At 54.5% G+C, this 20592-nt stretch overlaps 1 protein-coding gene and 1 long non-coding RNA gene across 3 annotated transcripts; one reads left to right on the forward strand and one right to left on the reverse strand.

Moving 5' to 3' along the window:
* Positions 1-3260: 3260 nt before the first annotated feature.
* MZF1 (myeloid zinc finger 1) lies at positions 3261-14787 on the reverse strand. Of its 2 annotated transcripts, XM_024237016.3 has the most exons (6): positions 14369-14787; positions 12307-12742; positions 11657-11840; positions 10830-10900; positions 10591-10711; positions 3261-4833 (listed from the first exon to the last, which is right to left on the reverse strand). In XM_024237016.3, the coding sequence occupies exons 2-6, from the start codon at positions 12700-12702 to the stop codon at positions 3401-3403; spliced, it is 2205 nt and encodes a 734-aa protein (XP_024092784.2). In that variant the 5' UTR covers positions 12703-12742; positions 14369-14787; the 3' UTR covers positions 3261-3400. The 2 variants fall into 2 exon arrangements, with proteins under 2 accessions (XP_024092784.2, XP_024092785.2); XM_024237017.2 differs by lacking the exon at positions 14369-14787 and having other exon boundaries at positions 4489-4589; positions 12307-12702.
* LOC129051812 (uncharacterized) lies at positions 4893-12804 on the forward strand. The gene is made up of 4 exons (XR_008516316.2): positions 4893-5073; positions 10227-10313; positions 11697-11770; positions 12165-12804. It is a non-coding gene; the product is annotated as an uncharacterized LOC129051812 (long non-coding RNA).
* Positions 14788-20592: the final 5805 nt, after the last annotated feature.

The raw sequence follows: 20592 nt of genomic DNA on the forward strand, positions 1-20592 counted from the left end.
GCGGCAGCAGCGGCTTTAGCGCGGAGGTCGGCGATGGCCTCGGGCGCCCCGCCGCTTCGGATATTTCCGCCGCCTGCCCGCTTTGGCTCTTCCCGCCCGGCCTGCGTTGTGCGCCTGCGCAGCCGCCGCAAACCCGCGTTGCTCAGCGATGAAGTTTGGGGTTCGGCCTCCTTCGGCTGGACTCGGGTATTTCCGTTCATGGAGATGACGCTTCGGCGGTCCTTCAGGTCACTTCCGGCGACTTTCGCGGGGCCGGGCAGGAAGCGGGGTTAGTCGCCATCTTTGAGTGGGGCAGACGTGGGCCGCCTTGCTCGCGGTCACTTCATCCTAAGTTGTATATGTGCAGAGCGCCGCGCGGGTGGTCGCCTCCGCTGCTGCCGCCACCCGCCCGTCCTGCCTTTGACCGCATAGGTCACAGACAAGACAGGGTGATCGCGGCAAGACCCTGAGTGAGACTAGTGGCGTTACCCAGAGGGTGCGAGGTCGAGCACCCTCACTGCCCCATCGCAAACCCAAAGATCCCCCGTTCCTGGAGATTCTGATTGAGGTAAACTAACAAAACATGTATTGTGCCAGAGAGTGGTAAGCACTGTGGAGGGTTACAGTGGTGTAGGGGAAGACCTGTCGGGGTGGAAACTTGGGGCACGCGACGTGGGGGCGGAGTCGGGCCGCTATTGGCGTGGGCCCCAAGTTCCAGCGGACACGCACTGCAGCCTCTGCGCTTCCCCCACTATCTGGAAAAGGGGATGGAGGCGGGGGTCAGCTTCCCATCCAATCACAGCTCAGCGTGCCTCGGAGGGCGGGAGAAAACGGAACTCTGCGGGTCAGCGACTTCCGGCCGTCACCACGGAAACTACCAGCCCCGTGAGCGCATGGTGTGGTGGCACTTGCCTGCGGAGGGGCCCAAGCGCCACTCCTCTGATTCTGCAGATCCTCCCCCAGGAGTGGCTTCTGGCGAAGCCTTGCTTGTCTGCTTCCCCTGAGGCCAGGCCCCCAGTCTTGGGGATTAGGGTGACTTGAAACAGCAGGGGAAAGTCCGGCTACACCCCGGAAGAAGCCTGGACACACAAACCTCAAGTCTCTGTTCCTAGAAATGCCCAGGCCAAGGCTAGCCTGACACCTGCCCAGAACGAGACCTTGAGTGGGGTTTAAGACACAAGCTGTACTCTCCTGCACACAGACCCCTTCTTTAAAACTGCCTTTCAGCCTGTGTTCCTGCACCCAAGTCACCCACTGGAGGGTTGGGCGAGAGGGGCTGTGTGAAGGACCTGGACAATGGGATGGAAGGGGAAGATGGCTAGGGCAAAATAGGCAATGGCACTGGGTCCTGGAGATGCTGCCCTGAAGCCTGCAGTATGCTGAACTTAGGCTCTCAGCATCTGTCCACTTTCACCTAAGCTGCGTTTCCGGTGGTTTGCTGCTGAATCTACTCCTGACTGAAACCTTCCAATGTGCATGGGGCCAGGGTGGGAGAAGCCTTCAGCTCTAGTGATGGGAATGATCACCACAGGGCAGGGAAGCTGGCCCAGGGCCTGCAGCCTTTGCTTCTCAGACTGGCTGGGGTTCCATCTGCAGGGTCCTACACCCTCATCACCTGCTGCTTGTAAACACAAGAACAGGAAAGTCCTGAAAAATCTGAATTTCCAGGTAAAATCTTCTAGTTTTAAAACTAGGAAATGGTTTCCTAGGTGTAAAGGAGTTTTACAAAGACATCCTGAGGCAGAATCTGGATCCCCAGGTGTCAGTTTGCTCCTGCTGGATCGCATGAGCTTGGTTGGCTAGGGAGAATCTGGCCTGTCTGGGTCCTTTCCTGGGGTTTGGCTTGGCTCATGGCCCAGGGGACAGACGTGACAGGGTGTTTAGGCACAGTACCACCCACAAACCTGGGGGTTGGCAGATCCAAGTTGGATCCTTGGCTCCCAGCTGTAAGAAGTGCTGTGACCCCACTGCTTCCCTTTGTTCCTCTAGTACTAAGGGTGAGATGCTGAATGTCTCCATGAGTACAGCTCTTCAGTGGGTACTCCTACTGATAGGTAGATAAAGGTAGAAAGCCTTGGCCGCTCATGACCACTTCAGGGAGTAGGGTGCTGTTAGGGTAAGGGTAGCTGGACAGCTGAGTTGGGGTGGGAGAGTTAGTATCATGGGAATCATCAACGCTGACTTGGAGCAAGGAGGACTGGGGCTCAGGAGGCTGGTAACCTCCCTGAGGATTGAGTGTTCTCCCAACCCTTGGAGGCCCTGGTCTCAGTGTCAAGGGAAAATCCCATGGGATTTCATCACCAGACAAGGCTGGGCTCCAGGCCCACCCACCTAGGCATCACTGTGCAGGGCAGAGACTACAAACACCCCTCTTCACTTGCAGATCTGTTAGGGGCAGGCTGAACAGGGGTTGGAAAGGGAGAAGAGACTAGGGCAGCAGCACCTCTTCCTCTTGGCAACAGCAGGTCCTTCCAGGAGCAACAGTTTTTACATACCTCCCAAAATCAGGCTCATTGGGTCCCTTGGAGACACCCACACCAGTGCCCGCTCCTCAAGAGTCTCCTAGGCCTATGGGGCACCTTCCTGAAAACAGAGACCTTCAGACCAGCTGAGCAGTACCCCCTCAGGCCCACAGAGCTTCCCTGCCAGCTAAGAGACCCCAGGACTGGCTCAGTAGTGCCCCCTTCTCAGGGGCCTGAGTTCCAGCTCCGTGGGGAACTGATTGGAGCTTGTAAGTTGCAGTGCTTCCCTTTGTGCCTCTAGTCCTAAGGGTCTAGCTGCTTCCTGCAGGAACTTTCCCATTTCTAAGACAGATTGACTTAAACTTCTCACTCTCCCATCAATCACCTAACACCTAGTTAGCTGTGCTCTGTCTCTTGACTGGACCCTGATTGATCAGGCATGGCACCATGCTACGCACATATGGTATCCACATCTTGGTGGATGCTCACAGAGAACATTTCTTCCTCTCTGGGTTTGGGAAACCGAGGTCCATTGCCCGGGGAGAGCTGAGGCTGGACTGCCCAGGGCAGTTCTGCCCCACCTGCTGCTGGTCCAGTCCCTCAGTGTAAACCAGAAGCTTGGTATAACGGCCATCCCACAAGCGGGGTAGGTGATGCTAGGAGCCACCTCTCTCAGGGTGAAGAGGGGTGTTGTGGAGGTGAACCCTCACAGGAACCACGTGGTTGCAGAGGGAGCACACCAGCCCAGCACTGTGGGGGTTGGAGGGTGGGGAGTGAAGGACGCACAGGTAGGGAGGCACTGAGTAGGTGGAGACCCAGTTTCCATCTACTGTTTATTGGACACCTACAGTAGCCAAGCCCTGGGCAGACCTCCTTATGCTTATGTAATCGTCGGCCTCACAACAACCAGGGGAGGTAGGTGTTCTGACCATGGCGAACACAGTGCGTTCCGGCTGGAGCTACTCGGCGCTGTGGACGCGCTGGTGCTGAATGAGCTTGGTGCTCTGGTGGAAGCGGCGGCCACAGTCCTGGCAAGCGAAGGGCTTCTCTCGTCGGTGGGTGCGCAGATGCTGCGTGAGCGTGGGCCGCTGGCGGAAAGCCTTGCCACACTCAGGGCATGCGTAGGGCCGTTCGCCCGTGTGGATGCGCCGGTGTTGGGTGAGGTTGGCGTGCTGCCGAAAGCTCTGGCCGCACTCGGGGCAGGCGAAGGGCCGTTCGCCAGTGTGGATGCGCTGGTGCTCGGTGAGCCGCGAGACCTGCGTGAAGCCCAGGCCGCACTCACCGCAGTGGTAGGGCTTTTCGCCGGTGTGTGTCCTCTGATGACGCGTGAGCTTGAGGCGCTGGCTGAAGCGCTGGCCACACTCGGGGCAGGCAAAGGGTTTCTCGCCCGTGTGTACGCGGAGATGCTGCGTGAGCGTGGGCCGCTGGCGGAAGGCCTTGCCACACTCGGCGCAGGCGAAGGGCCGCTCCCCGGTGTGGATGCGCCGGTGCTGCGTCAGGTTGGAGCGCTGCCGGAAGCTCTGGCCGCACTCGGCACAGGCGAACGGCCGCTCGCCACTGTGCACGCGCCGGTGCTGCAGCAGCACTGACCGGCGGCCGAAGCGCTCGCCGCACTCGACGCAGCCGAAGGACTTGTCGCCCGTGTGTACCGCCTGGTGCTCCAGTAGCACGGCACGCCGCGCGAAGCTCTCGCGGCACTCGCTGCACGGAAAGGGGCCAGGAGGCTCGGGCGCACTAGGAGGGGCCGGGGGTGTAGCGCCAGGGCCCGGGGGATCGCCGTGGATGCGCTGGTGCTGCAGCAGATTGGAGCGCTGCCGGAAGCTCTGGCCGCACTCAGCGCAACGGAAAGGCTGTTCGCCCGTGTGCACTCTCCGATGCTCTTCCAGGCGCGCGCTGCGCACGAAGCCCTGGCCGCAGTCACCGCACACGAACGGCCGCTCCTCGGTGTGCGTAAGCTGGTGGCGCAGCAGGTGCGAGCTGCGGCTGAAGCTGCGGCCGCACTCGCTGCACACGAATGGTCGCTCACCCGTGTGGATCTTCTGGTGCCTCAGCAGGTTGCTGCGTTGGCTGAACACCTTGCCACATACATCGCAACGGCCGCCCCTAACCACCCCGCCCCTAGTGCTGGGGCGGCCCCGGCTCCGGCCCCTGGGGGAGCGCCAGCGGGTGGTGACCAGAGCAGGGCCCACAGCCCGGCAGGGATCCTCGTCCGTGGGGTCCTGTTCACTCCTCAGATCGCTGGGGAGCACAAGCGCATGCGCAAAGCCACCTTCGCGGGAGGGTGATTGGATCTGGCCAGAAAGGCCAGCCATGCCGAGGTCCCAGGGGACGTGGAGGTGAGGGCTTACACTACCTGGACCTGCGGAGATGCTGTCTAGCTGCAGCGCAAACCCTGCATACACAAGGGGACCATTCATTCATGACAGAATGCCCACCGTGCCGGGACCCACTTCAGCCCTGGGGACACAGTGTGAACTACAGGGACCTGAAACTGACCAAAGAAGCAGACGGAAGCGACAAAGGCAGGGGTGGGGATTCTATCTGTACAGACTTCCCTGATGAGGTGATAATGAGACAGAACCCCGCACAAGGAGGAAGACTGGGCTATGTGAAAAAGCTTTCTAGGTCTGATGTAAGTTGGAAAAAATCGTTTTTGGAAGGGCGGTAGGGCAAGCGTGGGGGCATTGTCTAGGTGGAAAATGATGGTCTCAGCAAATGCAGGGAAGTGGGTGGGTCTCGGAGGCTGGAGGTGGAGCCAAGAGAAAGAGGGTGCAGACTCCTGGATGGTGGTCTGGGGTTTGGATGTGCCTTGCTTCTGATGTCTGTGGGGCATCTGAGGAACACAGACTTCATGCAGGCTGTGGGGAAACGTGAGCAAGGGCTCTAGGGCATACACATGGCACACAGAACCCAGGGCCTGCAAGTGATCAACACAGGGGTGGGTGTCTACAGAGGAGAGAAGTGGGTCCCAGCCACACTGTGAGCACTCCAGCATCAGACGCTGGGTGAAGGAGGAGGCACCAGCAACTCCAACTGAGAATCAGGGCCTGGAGAAGGCGGAAGCCTGGAGGAGGTTAAATCAAGAAGACTGAGAGAGTAGTGAGGGCTTTTAGTGGGTGAGAGAAAATCCATAAGTCGCCAAAGAAAAGTCAGATAAATTAGAATACATCAAAGGAAATCAGCAAAAACCACATCAGAGTCAAAAGACAAATGGCCAAAAAATGAAAAAAATTAAAAAAGGACAAATGGCAAACCAAAAAACTCTCCACAGGCAAAGGGCTAATTAACCTCCTAAGTAAAGAGCTACAATAAATCAGTAAGAAAGATCAATAACCTCACAGACACATGGGCAAAGGATGTGAACAGGACAGGAAATGTAACTAATACTTATATCCCATAAAATACACTTCATCTCCTCCTAGTAAGAAAAATGCACCGTAGGGCTGAACTCATGTGCCATTTCCACACCCTGACTGCAGGGACCCAAGTGTTCCTATGTATTGCTGGTGAGCATAAATGGGAAGACAGTGTGGTAAAATCCATCAAAACAGCAAATGTCCCACACTTTGTTCAAGTAATTCCATTTTTAGGTACTTCAACAGTTGTGTTCCTCCTTGTACTGAATGACCTACGTACAAGGTTTTCAATGGTGTGTCCACAGTGAGCCACAGTGGGGTTCTGTGTAGCTATCCAAAGATGTAGAGCACTTGCTGCTGTGTACTGAAGTTGGAAGATGCACAAAAAATGCCAGATGTGGAACAGGGTGGAGATTAAGCATCCATGTGTGGTTTTTTTTGTTTGTTTTTTTGAGACCGAGTCTCGCTCTGTCGCCCAGGCTGGAGTGCAGTGGTGTGATCTCGGCTCACTGCAACCTCTGCCTCCCGGGTTCAAGCGATTCTGCTGCTTCAGCTTCCTGAGTAGCTGGGATTATAGGCATGCACCACCATGCCTGGCTAATTGTTTGTATATATATATTTTTTGAGACGTAGTTTTGCTCTTGTTGCCCAGGTTGGAGTGCAATGGCCTGATCTCTGCTCACCGCAAACCTCCATCTCCTGGGTTCAAGCGATTCTTCTGCCTCAGTCTCCTGAGTAGCTGGGATTGCAGGCATGCGCCACCACACCCGGCTAATTTTGTATTTTTAGTAGAGACGGGGTTTCTCCATGTTGGTCAGGCTGGTCTCGAACTCCCGACCTCAAGTGATCTGCCCACTTCAGCCTCCCAAAGTGCTGGGATTACAGGCGTGAGCCACCGCACCTGGCCAATTTTTTGTATTTTTAGTAGAGACATGGTTTCACCATGTTGGCCAGGCTGGTCTCAATCTCCTGACCTCATATGATTCACCCGCCTCAGCTTCCCAAAGTGCTGGAATTACAGGCGTGAGCCACCACGCCCAGCCCGTGTGTGTGTTGTGTGTGTGTGAGTGTGTGTGTGAGACAGAGTCTCGCTCTGTTGCCCAAGCTGGAGTGCAGTGGAGCCATCTCGGCTCACTGCAAGCTCCACCTCCCGGGTTCACGCCATTCTCCTGCCTCAGCCGCCTGAGTAGCCGGGACTACAGGCGCCCGCGACCACGCCCGGCTAATATTTAGTATTTTTAGTAGAGATAGGGTTTCGCCGTGTTAGCCAGGATGGTCTCCATCTCCTGACCTCGTGATCCGCCCGCCTCGGCCTCCCAAAGTGCTGGGATTACAGGCATGAGCCACCGCGCAGGGCCCATGTGTGTTTTAAAGAGGAATGGGGCTTGGCACAGTGGCTCACGCCTGTAATCCCAGCACTTTGGGAGGCTGAGGTGGGCGGATCACGAGGTCAGGAGATGGAGACCATCCTGGCTAACATGGTGAAACCTCGTCTCTACTAAAAATACAAACAAATTAGCCAGGCGTAGTGGCGGGCGCCTGTAGTCCCAGCTACTTGAGAGGCTGAGGCAGGAGAATGGTGTGAACCCAGGAGGCGGAGCTTGCAGTGAGCCGAGATCGCACCACTGCACTCCAGCCTGGGCGACAGAGCCAGACTCCGTCTCAAAAAAAAAAAGAAGCGGAATGGGCCAGGCGCGGTGGCTCACGCCTGTGATCCCAGCACTTTGGCAGGCAAAGGTGGGCGGATTGTCTGAGGTCGGGAGTTCTAGACCAGCCTGACCAACATGGGGAAACCCCGTATCTACTAAAAAAAATACAAAATTAGCCGGGCGTGGTGGCGCATGACTGTAATCCCAGCTACTTGGGAGGCTGAGGCAGAATTGCTTGAACCAGGAGGCGGAGGTTGCAGTGAGCCAAGATCGCACCATTGCACTCCAGCGTGGGCAACAAGAGCGAGACTCCATCTCAAAAGAAAAAAAAAAAGGGAATGAACATGTGTCTGTGAATGTCTTTGCTTCTGTATGTACAGAATCTTTTTACAAAGACACATAAGAAACAAGCAATGTTGGCTGCTGGAGAGTAAGACTGTGTGGCCAAGGCAGGGAAGGGGCATTCCATTGTATACTGTCTTGTGCCTTTTGAATTTCCTAACATATGAATGTATTAGCTATTCAGAATAGTCTCCTGATGAAGACATAAAGACCTCTCTGAGCCAGGTGTGGTGGCTTGAGCCTGTAATCGCAGCTACTTGGAAAGCTGAAGCAGGAGGATCACTTGAGGTCAGGAGTTCAAGACCAGCCTGGGCAAAACAGCAAAACCCTGTCCTTTAAATAAATAAAGCAAGACTCCATTTCATAAATAAATAGATAAATAGATAGATAAGCCTCTCTGGCTGCAAAGAAAAGGCACAGTTTTATTCCCAAGATTCTTTTTTTTTTTTTGAGACTGAGTCTTACCCCCATTGGCCAGACTGGTGTGCACTGGCACCATCTCAGCTAACTGCAGCCTTGACTTCCCTGGCTTGGGTGATTCTCCCACCTCAGCCTCCCAAGTAGCTGGGACTACAGGTACGCGCCACCATGACCAGCTAGTTTTTTGTATTATTTTTTAGTAGAGACGGGGTTTTGCCATGTTGCCCAGGATGGTCTCGAACTCTTGGACTCAAACAATCCACCTGCCTTGGCCTCCCAAAGTGCTGAGATTACAGGCATGAGCGACTGCGCCTGGCTAAGAAGATTCTAAAAACTCAGGAGTTGGAGGTACCTGGTACTTCTGGCCATGCAGATGAATGAGCAGGGCACCAGCCAGGCTGGAGAGGCTGTTTCAGAAGCAGATGCTGGGCAGGGCTGCTGCTGTGGGCTCTGCACAGAATTCTGAGCCAACAGTATGCACTGCCATGACTGACTTCTGGATTTCTTCTCCTATCCTGGCGGAAGGCTATGTTAAGGGTGAGAAACCGTACTGAGAAAGTCAGGGTTATTAGGTAAACAGTCCCATTGGATGCTGAGATGTCAATTTCTCTCCCAAGGATGCTGGCAGGAGGCTGAAGTTACCTTCTTGTAGGATTCAGACGATGGAACGAAACATGCTTACGGTGGAGAGTGCCCCCAAACTGGCCTAGCCACATTGCCCTATGGATCTGTTTGCAGCATCCACTCATACTCAAGCTGCTTGCTCATATACCCTAAGAAAAGGGTCTCCTTGGGGATTGGGGTTCCCCCATTTCCCCTTCCAGCCAGTAAGCCCCACATCTACCTGCTCAGAGCTGTCAGCCAGATTTGTGGTGCCTCTCTCTTGCATATAAGCCAACAACTAGGAGAGAATAGAAATCACACTGTTTTTTTTAAAAAAGTTACTGCTGTTCTCAGAGAAATAAGGAAAGACATTGTAAATGAAAGAACAGGAGGCAGCTAAAAAGATGAACATTCAGAGAATGAAAACACTCTTGGAAATTAAAAACATGCCACAAGAGACCAGATGAAGTAGCTCATGCCTGTAATCCCAGCACTCTGGGAGGCCGAGGTGGGAGGATCACTTGAGGCCAGGAATTTAAGACCAGCCCTGGCAACATAGTGAGAACCTGTTTCTACAAAAAAATAAAAAAATTAAACATGAGCCAGGTACAGTGACAGATGCCTGCAGTCCCAGATACTTGGGAGGCTGAGGTGAGAGGATCACTTGAGCCCAGGAGTTCGAGGTTACAGGGAGCTATGATGGCACCACTGTGCTCTAGTCTGTGTGAAACAGTGAGACCCCCCCCCTCCACCGCAAAAAAAAAGCTACCAGAAATGAAAATCTTAACAGAAGGTCTGAAAGATACAAATGAGAAAATTTCCAGGAAAATAGAGTAGAAAGACAAAGGAATGGAAAATTGGAGTGAAAAGATAAGAAAATTAAAGGACCCATCCCAGATGCCAACAGCCAAGTAACAGGCATCCCAGAAACGGAGCAGAGCAATAGAAGGGAAGGAAATGAAATAAACATTTCAAGGCAGTTTCCCAGAACTGACAGATGTGAATTTCAAACTGAAAAGGCTCACTAACAATAGTGATAAAAAAAGGTCTGTGACTGTATTAATAAAAAGAATTCTTCCAGCCAAACTTCAATCTAATGTTGAGGGCTAGACAATGTGTTTCAGATATGGGACATGTCAGAATTTTATCTTCCACACCAGAACACCCAGAAAGCTCCACCAAAACAAAGGTGTGAACTAAGAAAGAGGAGACCCTGGGTCTCAGGAACAGGAAGGAACAGAACAGAAGATGGGGTATAGGGGGAGCCTGGATGATGCCAGACAAAGGTGGTGGCTGAGAGGTAGATGGCAGGGGGCCTCTGGTCCGTAATGCCTGGATGATTGGGCAGGATCCCTATCCTTTGTCAAGATCCCTCCTGCCCACCTGCTCGTCTACTAACCTGCTGTCCTTGTTAGGTCCCAGCCCTACCTGTCCTGATGCCTGACCAGCAGGATGCAAGCCCAGGAGGCCATCCAAGATACCAGGACTGGGAGAGAATGTGGGTACGGGGAATACTCGCCGTACTTGCAAAAGGTTTTACTAGGGTGGGGAGTTTCTAGAAAGTAGAGGGGCTGTGGGATCAGTGGTAGTGGTGGGTGGCTTTTTTTGAGGGCAGAAGGTGCTAGAGGAGGTTGAACCTTATAGGGGATGATCTAGGGAATGGGGGAACTTGGGGATGCTGGAGTAAGAGGGCTGCCTGCATAGGGCCAGGAGTGGGGTCGGCAGAGATGGTGCTGTCCATGCGGAGGGCCTAGTCCCACCACACCCCATCTCACTTACCTGGGGAGAAGATGCCCCCAGCTTCCTCATGCCACAGGGCCCTGGGGTGCTCCCTCCATGAGGGACCCTCAGGCCCAGTCTTGCTGTGGGGAAAGGCCTGGTCCAGCACGGTCCCACATCTCTGAAATCACAGTGTTCACTGCTCATCTGTGCCTGGCTGGGCTCAGGGAGGGACCTACCTGACCCCACCCAGCAACTTCCAGGGCAAGGAGGAGAACATGGACCTGGGCAGGACTTACCTGGGCCTCCTCAGGCAGGAGGGTGGGTACAGACTCCTGGGTGGCAGCTAGAGGCCCAGACTCCAGGAAATCTAGAGAGGAAAACTGGGATCAGGCAGCCTGAGCGAGTTTCCACCCCACTGCCTTTCTTAGTGGGGTGCCAGGTGCTGGGATGCAGAGAGGTGGGATTCCCGGTTGTGGGCTTGGGTTGGGGAGGGCAGTGCAGGGTGGCTGAGGGCCCAGATCGGGGTGGGTGAAGCCGAGTACCCTGGAAGGCCGGGGGTTGAGCTGCAGTGGGATGAGATGGGCTGAGGTTTGTGCCCCTGTAGCCTTATATGAACCATGGGGCAAGATGGTCAGCGGGGGTCAGAGGTATTGTACAAGGGTCCACACAGGAATGGCAGGGTGTGAGCAGCTAGTTCAGGTGCCCTGCCTGGGAGGTGAAAGGGGTCATACCCCTAACACTACGAGGTCCTCCCTCAGCAGCTCCTAATTATACCTCTGCCTGCTGTCTGTTCCCCAGTGACAAGCACATATTGCCTAATGCATCTCCTTGGGGACTGAACACCACATGCCATCCGTACTGGGAAACCCCAACAGCCTGCTGCATGCCATGGGGTTCGTGGGTACAGGGCTGTGGCAGTCAGGCTTGGTGTGTGAGGGGTAGTGACAGCACTGGCTGCGGTGGAGGGGAGACCTGACTGGGTGGAGTGTGGGGGCTGCTGGCACTTGGGAAACCATTCCATTTATAACAAACCTGGCCCAGTGGACTTCAGACTGACTGCTCAGGCCAGGTTTCCTGGCCCACCCAACCAGACCTTAGGCGCGCCCACCCTGCATGCCCTCACCTGAGTCCTCTGTAACCTCTGGCTCCTCTTTCACCTGCAGGCCCAGTGGTGATTCCTGCATAGTCCTAGGAGGTGTCTTGGGCCCAGGCTCTGGAGTTGGAGGCTCAGTTTGAGGTAGGGGCTGGAAACTGGAGGGCTCCATCTTCTCTGATAGGACCTCCTGGCCCTGCACCTGGACTGTGACCTGGGGAGGTGCCCCCACCATCAGAGGTCCTACCAGAGAGTGAGGCTGGCCGCAACCTGGGGTTTGTGGGTGCCCATCCCACTGTAGGATCCCAGGGGCCCGCCTCGTAAATACCTACTGACTAGGTCCTCCAAGGACCTACCTCCCCTAGGCCCTAAGCAAAGAACGAAGGGACCACCTGCATTCCCTCCCCTGCTCTGACACCCTGGCCTTCCAGTACCTTCCCCATATCCCCCTAGCCTGCAGCTCCTATGTCCACGTGACTGCAGGTGATGCAGGAATGGGTGTGGGAGTCTGGCCCTGGAATCCCTCTGCCCTGGGCAGCCTTGCACAGGGTCTCTGTTGCAGGTGGCCACTTCTGTACCACAAGGGATAACGTGTGTCTGGCAAAGCGTGGTGCTACCCAGGGTGAGGCCGAGCTGGATGATGCTCCAGTCCTGAACCCCACTCATGGACACTCACTCACCCATCTCCGAGGTCCGCCTGGCTCCCGGCGCAGCCCATCTACTAGGGCAGCAGCCTCCTCGGGGCTGCCTGGCCGCTGCCCCTGCACACAGGCCTGGATCTCAGGGGGCAGTGCGCCCAGGAACTGCTCCAGCACCAACAGCTCCAGCATCTGCTCCTTGGAGCGTACCTCTGGACGCAGCCACTGGCGACACAGCTCTCGGAGCTGGGCCAGGGCCTCTTGGGGCCCTGTGGCCTCCTCATAGCGGAAGCACCGGAAACGCAGGCGTGCAGCTTCAGGGCCTGGGTCCCATAGGGCAGCCTCACCCTCCTCCTCAGAGTCCTCTAGCTTCACCATGACAGGCCCCTCATCTTCTGGGGGTGCTCGGTCTGGGGAGCCCAGCACCGCTGGCCTCATAGAGGGTACCAGGTCAGGTATCTGAGGCCAGTGTCTGCCCCTGGTGAAGAAATAGGATGAGGCTGTTGCAACAGGAATAAACAGTGAATGCTTCACTGCCTAGTCTATGCTGTACCGTTTGATCCTCAGACCTACCCCATGTGGAAGGCAGATGAGGAAACAGGCAAAGAAAGGCCATCCACACCACACAGACTTATGCAGCTAGAAGCCCTCCCTTAGCCACCTGTATCCCTGGTCTTCTCTCCACTTGGGCCTGTGCAGTCTCTGATAGTCTCCCTGCTCCAAACAGAGACCTTTTTTTTTTCTTTGAGACATGCTGTCAGTCTGTTGCCCAGGCTGAAGTGCAGTAGGGAGATCATGCGTCACTGCAGCCTTGACCTCCTAGGCTCCAGAGATCAGCCTCCCAAGTAGCTGAGACAACAGATGTGTGCCACGACATCCAGCTAATTTCTTAATTTTTCTATAGGGATGGGATCTTACTATGTTGCCCAGGCTGTTCTTGAACTCCTGGGCTCAAGCAGATGTTCCTCTTGGCTTGACCTCCCAAAGTGCTGGGACTTACAGGTTTGTTCCACCATGCCGGCCCACAGGCTGTTTTTTTAGGACTAGAAAACACTTCTCTCCCCTGTATCCTTCCCTTCTTATACATGCGCCACCTCATTCCTGCGCTACAGCTCTCTCTTTACCAGGTGGATGGCATCTATACACCTATAGCCTGGGCATCAGCATCACTGCTGGCGTCTCCCCCTACCCAATTCCAGCCCTTACTTCACCTTCTACTCTCTCATCTACTTAGATGTGGCTCCTTATTTGGGCCCCACCATCATTCCCCTCCCAGCCTGGAAGCCTCACTCCACCTAATCCTCCATGTCAACCTGTGCAGTCACTTGTATGGCTCAGCTCCCAGGCAGCACCCTCTCTCCCTACTCAGTCCCATCTTCTCAGCCCAACATCACACTACGCAATGCCCCACCTCAGCTTCCTGATTTAGGTGGGGTTGGAAGGGGATGGGGGAGCTTCGCAAGGGGTGGGGGGACGGCAAAGGCTCCAACACCGCTGGAACAGGAGCCTGCAAGGAAGTCCCGAGATTCTGATTCCGCCCATCTTCAGGTCACTGTGCCTTTGAGAACTTGTTTCCCCATTTGCAAGTGGGGCTGACCTCCCTCCTCGCGCTGTTCCTTCTGCAGCTGTGCAGCTTTATGAAGGAATCTGCGTTTATGAAAGGGATGGCACCGCAGAATCATCCCCCCGTGGGTGGCATCGATTTCGAGGGCCGCCTCATCCTGGGGGCCAAGCCTCCACTCTTCAAGGTGCCAAGTCAACCTGAAACCCTGGGAGAAACTTGGGTCATAGCCAAGATGGCAGGTACCTACGGAGGGTCCCGAAATACACTTCCCAGAAGTCCAGGCGGCAACTTCCGCTCCAGGGTGCCAAGGTAGGTCCTGACGACGCCTAGGTAACTAGGGGCGGGGCTCCCAAAGCCTGTCGTCGTGGCAACGAGTAGTGATGGACAAGCCTCTCGCTCTAACCCTGGGCGCTCCCGCAAGGAGTGCCCGGATTCGTTCCCCGCGCTCCCAGTCTCACTGGGGAGCCGGAATCCCTGAGTCTGCAGCCACCGCCCCGGCCCACACCCTAGCCCTCCCGGTTAAGAGGACCCCGCCCTCACCTCTGCGCTCAGCGGGCCGCTCCGCGCTCCTGAGCACGCGCAGTCTTCGACTTCCCCCGCCCGCTGGACTACGTCTCCCAGGATGCTCCGCGCACCAGCTCGAGCGCCTCCTTGCCCTTCCCCCACCCTCGCCCCTGTTTCTACACCCTCTCCTCCCGTCCCCTAGCGGTGGTCGCAATGATCAGGTCACACTCCTGGCCGCTTCTTCCCATGCTCCCCGCCTCGAATCCGTGCGTCGGCATGCGCAAGCCTCTCGGGGACAACAGACGGCAGTACCGCCTACCAGATCGCGCATGCCCCCCACCACGATTTCCTCAATTCTCTACGGGCCTTCCTGAGATTAGCAGGATCCTGCACCAATCACGGCCGCCATTAGAACTCCGTCGGCGCCCCACCGCGTCTCCATGGCAACTCCCTACAGGAAGGGGCCTCTGCTACTTCCTAGACCGCAAAATGGAGAAAGGCTTGGCCCGATGCTTTCCGGGAGATGTAGTCAGCAGGGCCCTTCGTGTGTACGTGCGCGCGCGGCGCGATGACGTTACTCTGTGATCATGGGCGAGGGGCGGGCCCTGAAAGTCTCCATGGTAACCTGGGGACCCGACCCGACGTCGCCTGGGTAACCCGGAGACGCGGCGGGCGTTGGAAATGCAATGGGGCATGCGGGATGAGGAGGTGGGGAAGGGTACTGGGGCAGAGACATGCCGATCGATAGAAACAGCGAGGAAAGACGGAGACAGAGAGACCAGAGACTCAAGGGCAAGGATAGACGAAGGACCGGCGGGAGGAAGAGAGAGAGAGACAGAGAGACAGACCCGCAGACTGGGAGGACCGGAGACTCGACGCGAGGAGAGACAGTGAAAATAAGTGAACAAACATAGAGACACGGGTCCAAGTTATAAGAGGGCTGAGTGGATCAGAGGGTCAGGGCCGGGCAAACAGGTGTCAGAACAGTTAGCAAGAGAGAGGCAGATCAGAAAGGGATGCAGATGAAAGAGACACAAAGAAGGAAACGCAGAATGGGTTCACAGAGACAAGAAATGCAGATATCCAGACTCAAGAGGTAGACAAGAAGGGAGAGGGACAGAGACAAGAAGGGAGAAAAGGGACAGAAATTAGAGATACAGTAAGATGGATTGACAGTTTTCACAGACCTAGAGAAAGATGACAGCACAATGAGAGACAGGGAGAATCAGAGATAAAACTGTCAGGAAAACTTAGGAGTCCAGATGCTGTCCAGTTATATGCTACCTTGTAAAGGTTGATAGGTTGCAAATGCTTTCTGCCCAGTGTATCGCTTTGTAGCTCACTAAGCAGTTTTGTATCCAACTTTGTGCTTTTATTTCAGTATTTTTCTTTCTTTTTTTTTTTTTGACGGAGTCTCGCTGTTGTCAGACTGGAGTGCAGTGGCACGATCTCGGCTCACTGCAACCTCCACCTCGCGGGTTCAAGTGATTCTCAGCCTCCTGAGTAGCTGGGACTACAGGCGCGCACCACCACACCGAGCTAATTTTTGTATTTTTAGTAGAGACGGGATGGCATCATGTTGACCAGGATGGTCTCGGTCTCTTGACTTCGTAATCCGCCCGCCTCGGGCTCCCAAAGTGCTGGGATTACAGGAGTGAGCCACTGCGCCCGGCTCGGCTTTTTTTTTTTTTTTTTTTGAGGCAGTCTCACTGTCGCCCAGGCTGGAGTGCAGTGGTGCAATCTCAGCTCACTGCAACCTCCGTCTCCCAGGTTCAAGCGATTCTCCTGCCTCAGCCTCCCGAGTAGCTGGGACTGCAGGCTGCTCCACCACACCCGGCTGATTTTTGTATTTTTAGTAGAGATGGGGTTTTACCATGTTGGCCAGACTGGTCTTGAACTCCAGACCTCGGGTGATCCGCCCACCTCGGCCTCCCAAATTGCTGGAATTACAGGTGTGAGCCACCGCGGCCGGCCAGTGTTTATTCTTTCTTTCCTATCTTCCTAGAATCATCTTGCTGGTTCCCTCAGTACGGTAAATAAGTCTTTGACACATGCTCACTGAGAGTCATGTTTTTAACTGTTTTGAAATTATATTTGGCAGTCTGAAGGGAACCTGTTCTCCGGGCTAGGGGACAAACAGGGAAAAAGAAAATAGTGACACATACCCAGGAAAGGAAGGAGGAAGGGAGGGTGATGTAAGGCAAAGACATTAGGCGGCGAGAAAGCCAGCCTTTGGTCAGAAACAGCTTCTGGCGCCTCTGCCTGGACTCTGTGCGGTGCAGCCTCGTTGCCAAACTACGTTTTCCGGCAGTACCCGGGACGCCGGGCGCAGGGCGGAGAGCGTCGCAAGGGGCAGGCCTGACGCAGCCTCCTCCCTGCCCGGCCGTCGCCAGGCAGCCTTCCCCCTTCGCGGCCAAGATGGACCCTGGGCTCGGCGTCCTCCGGAAAACTGCACTGTGAGGCGGGGCGATGGGGAAGGGCCGAAGCCCCTCCGGCCCAGCTAAAGCAGACGGCTCGCACTGCGACCCGAAGATGAGGTTGATCGGCCGCGCTGGGGCCCCGGCTTCGGGGGCAGGAGCTGCAGCCCCTCCTCTTGGTTCGGTCCGGGAACTGGGATATGAGGCCACTGTGTCCACAGCTGGCACGCACCCGAGTGGGCCAATCGGAACCTTCGGCGGCCCTACGGCTCTCTGGGAAATGTAGACCCGCTAGATGGGACGGTACCCGCCTCAGACCATACTGCGCAGGTGCTGATCTGAGTCTGGGTCCCTCCTGGGTCCCTCCTGAGTCGAGGAGTTCTTTGGCCCAGATCTTCGTGGAGGCGTGTTCGCCCGGCCCTGAGGTCCCTTGCGGGCCTCCTCGGCCTCACAGCGCGTGTCCGCTGTTCGTTCCCATTCCCTCCTCTGTCTTGGAAATGTAGTCTCGAGGGAGGAGCTTGGTCATCCACCCAGACTTCGTGAGGCCCCTGGGCTTGGGGCTGCCTGTTGAGAGTGGGAGGGAGAGAATGTGTGAATGTGTGGATGAATTAATTTGCAATTATGGGAGAGCAGGCGAAGGTATGAATGTGGGAGAGAGAAGGATGGGCCCAAGAGTGGTTCAGATTTCGGGGCTTTCCCTGAGTTCAAAGCTTGAGCTTGAGCCTTTCCCATGTCCACCCACCTTTCCCTGTCTCCCTAGCTGAGGGCCCTGTAGGCTGTGCCTCCTTGTTTCAAGGCCGGTGCATGGTCCGTGGAGGTACTCATCATAGGTGTAGTCATTGCACAAAGAACGGTCAGGCAGCATTTGTTCCTGTCTTTTTTCCTTCCTTCCTTCCTCCCTCCCTCCCTCCCTCCCTCCCTCCCTCCCTTCCTTCCTCCCTCCCTCCCTCCCTTCCTTCCTCCCTCCCTCCCTTCCTTCCTCCCTCCCTCCCTTTCTTCTTCCCTCCCTTCTTCCCTTCCTTCCTTTCCTTCCCTTCCTTTCCTTCCTTCGTTCCTGTCTTTTTTCCTTCCTTCCTTCCTTTCTTCTATCTTTTTTTTTTTTTTTTTTTTTTGAGACGGGAGTCTTGCTCTGTCACCCGGGCTGGAGTGCAGTGGCGTGATCTCGGTTCACTGCAACCTCTGCCTCCCGGGTTCAACCAATTCTCGTGCCTCAGCCCCACCGAGTAGCTGGGATTACAGGCACACACCACCATGCCTGGCTAATTATTATTATTATTATTATTTATTATTTTTTTTTGAGACGGAGTCTTGCTCTTGTCACCCAGGCTGGAGTGCAATGGCAGGATCTGGCCTCCTGACCTCGTGATCTGCCTGCCTCAGCCTCCCAAAGTGCTGGGATTACAGGTGTGAGCCACTGTGCCTGGCCTGTTCCTGTTTTTCACAAGCCCAGTTAAAAAAAAAAAATTTTTACTGTTTTAACCAGGTGTTACATTCACATGGTTCAAAGTGTAAAAGAGACAAGGTGAGACAGACTCATAATAAATAAATAAATAACGGTGGGGGATGGCCCTCTCTCATAAGGTTGTGTCTGAAAAGAATTGCAGAAGGTGAGGGGAAAAAGCCATGCAGATAACAGGGAAGAGCGCCTGCTCTGGGCCAAAGGAACCACAGGAACAAAAGCCCCTTTGTAGCTGGCACAGTGGCTCATGCCTGTAATCCCAACACTTTGGGAGGCCGAGGTGGGTGGATCACTTGAGGTCAGGAGTTTGAGACCAGCTTGGCCAACATGGTAAAACCCTGTCTCTACTGAAAATACAAAAATCAGCTGGGCATGGTGGCACACACCTGTAGTCCCAGCACTTGGGAAGCTGAGGCAGGAGAATTGCTTGAATTTAGGAGGCAGAGGTTGCAGTGAGCCAAGACTGCCATTGCATTCCAGCCTGGGCGGCAGAGTGAGACTCCGTCTCAACAAACAAACAAAACAAAAAAAGCCCCTTTGCTCTGTCTGGAAGATGTGGTCAGGAGTGAGCAGAGTAGAGGAGGAGGCTTTGAGTCTTACAAGGGAGGCAGTGAGGACTGTGGCTTTTACTTGAAGGCCTGGGAGGGCTCCAACAGAGGTCAGGATCTGACTTAGGTTCACTGAATCATTCTTGATCTGGTATGGAGAACCATCATCCCCTTCTATCCTTGGGTACTCCACGGTGGTGGTACCAATTAGGGACGGCCCTGCAGGATGTACCTGGGTGTCCTGCCACCTGCCATCTGGGTCTGGGTGGAGCCCCAGTGCCCTGAGAGCAGTGAGGAGGCTATGGCGCTGGCGGAGGACTTCACCCAGATGTTGAAGACGGGTGAGCTACAGGGGTCCAGGGGTTGGCCAGAGGGGTAGGGGAATCTATGAGGGATCACAGCTCATGACCCTGGGCCCTGAGTGTCACCCTCCGTCTGCCTAGGCCCTCAATATCCCAGTCTTGGGGAGGAGGACCTAGAAGCTGTGATGTATTTGGAGACTTCTGCAGCCTCTGAGCCCCCCAAAGGCATGAGCTTGAGGTTGATGTGACTTCCCCTCTCTCGGGGTAGACCAGGCTTCCTTTCCCATCCGTCTTTCTTTCCCCGCAAGGTCGCTAAGTGCCTGCCATATGCCAGGCCCTGTTGGTCCAGCAGGGAAAGACGCTTGCATTCATGGAGCCTAGTCTTGTTGGAGAAATGGACCATGAGACCATCAGTCACAATTTAGGTATCCTTTCCCTGAAGGAGGTGGGGGGAAGAGGAGGTGAGCACAGAGACTGGCCTGGCAGGGAGCAGCTTCGTAGTTTCCAGTGTCTAATGTCTTCACTGTGAGCTTGGGTTCCACACATATGTGTATGCATTTGTGCTTGGGAGGGGGTGACAACTACAAGATATGAGAGAAGGTTGGTTACAGCCACCATTCATCCTGGCATTTGTTCCTCTGTTCACTCGATTACTCATGCATGACTGTGCAGTGTCTTCTGCCTACTTGATTCTCTGTCAGGAGGTAGAAACTATATCACTTTTTTTTAAAAGCACACCTTTACCAAGTTATAGTTGACATACCAAAAAAGTACACAATTCAGGGATTTTTAGTATATTCACAAGGTTGTACAGCCATCACTACCATTTAATACCAGAATTTAATCACAACCAAAAGAAACCTCATGCTCATTAGTAGTCACCCATCAGCCCCCTCCTCTAAGCTCCTGGCAATCACTAATCTGCTTTGTGTCTCTATGGATTTGCTTATTCTGGGCATTTCATTAAATGGAATCATACTGTATGTGGCCTTTTATGTCTGGCTTCTCTCAGAGCATAATGTTTTCGAGGTTCACCCATGTTTAACATGTCAGAACTTCATTTTTATGAGCAAATAATATTCCGTTGTATGCATATGACCCATTTTGTTTATTCATGTATTCTTTGATCAGCATTTGGCTTGATTTTACATGTTGGCTATTATGAATAATGCTGCTATGGATGTTCATGTACATGTTTTTGGGTGGATGTTTGTTTTCATTTCTCTTGGCTGTATACCTAGAAGTGAAATTGCTGGGTCATATGATAACACTATTTGACCTTTTGAGGAACTGCTAACACACCACTTGTTTTAACAGAGGGAAGTTAAGGTAAAAAATGTTACCGAGATATCGAAGGAGTAAAAACGTACAAAAAGAACCCTAAGATGTCATGTTGGTAGGAACTGCAGGGAACAACATCCATTCCTAGGGCTTTGTGAACAAAGGGAAGAGGTTGGGTTTAGTCTTTGAGAGAAGCTCAAAGGAGGGGAACATGGTGGTGGGGGCACTGGGATCCAGATCCTTGGGGAGGTGT

This window comes from Pongo abelii, chromosome 20, assembly GCF_028885655.2.
Source record: "Pongo abelii isolate AG06213 chromosome 20, NHGRI_mPonAbe1-v2.0_pri, whole genome shotgun sequence".
Classification (NCBI taxonomy): Eukaryota; Metazoa; Chordata; class Mammalia; order Primates; family Hominidae; genus Pongo; species Pongo abelii.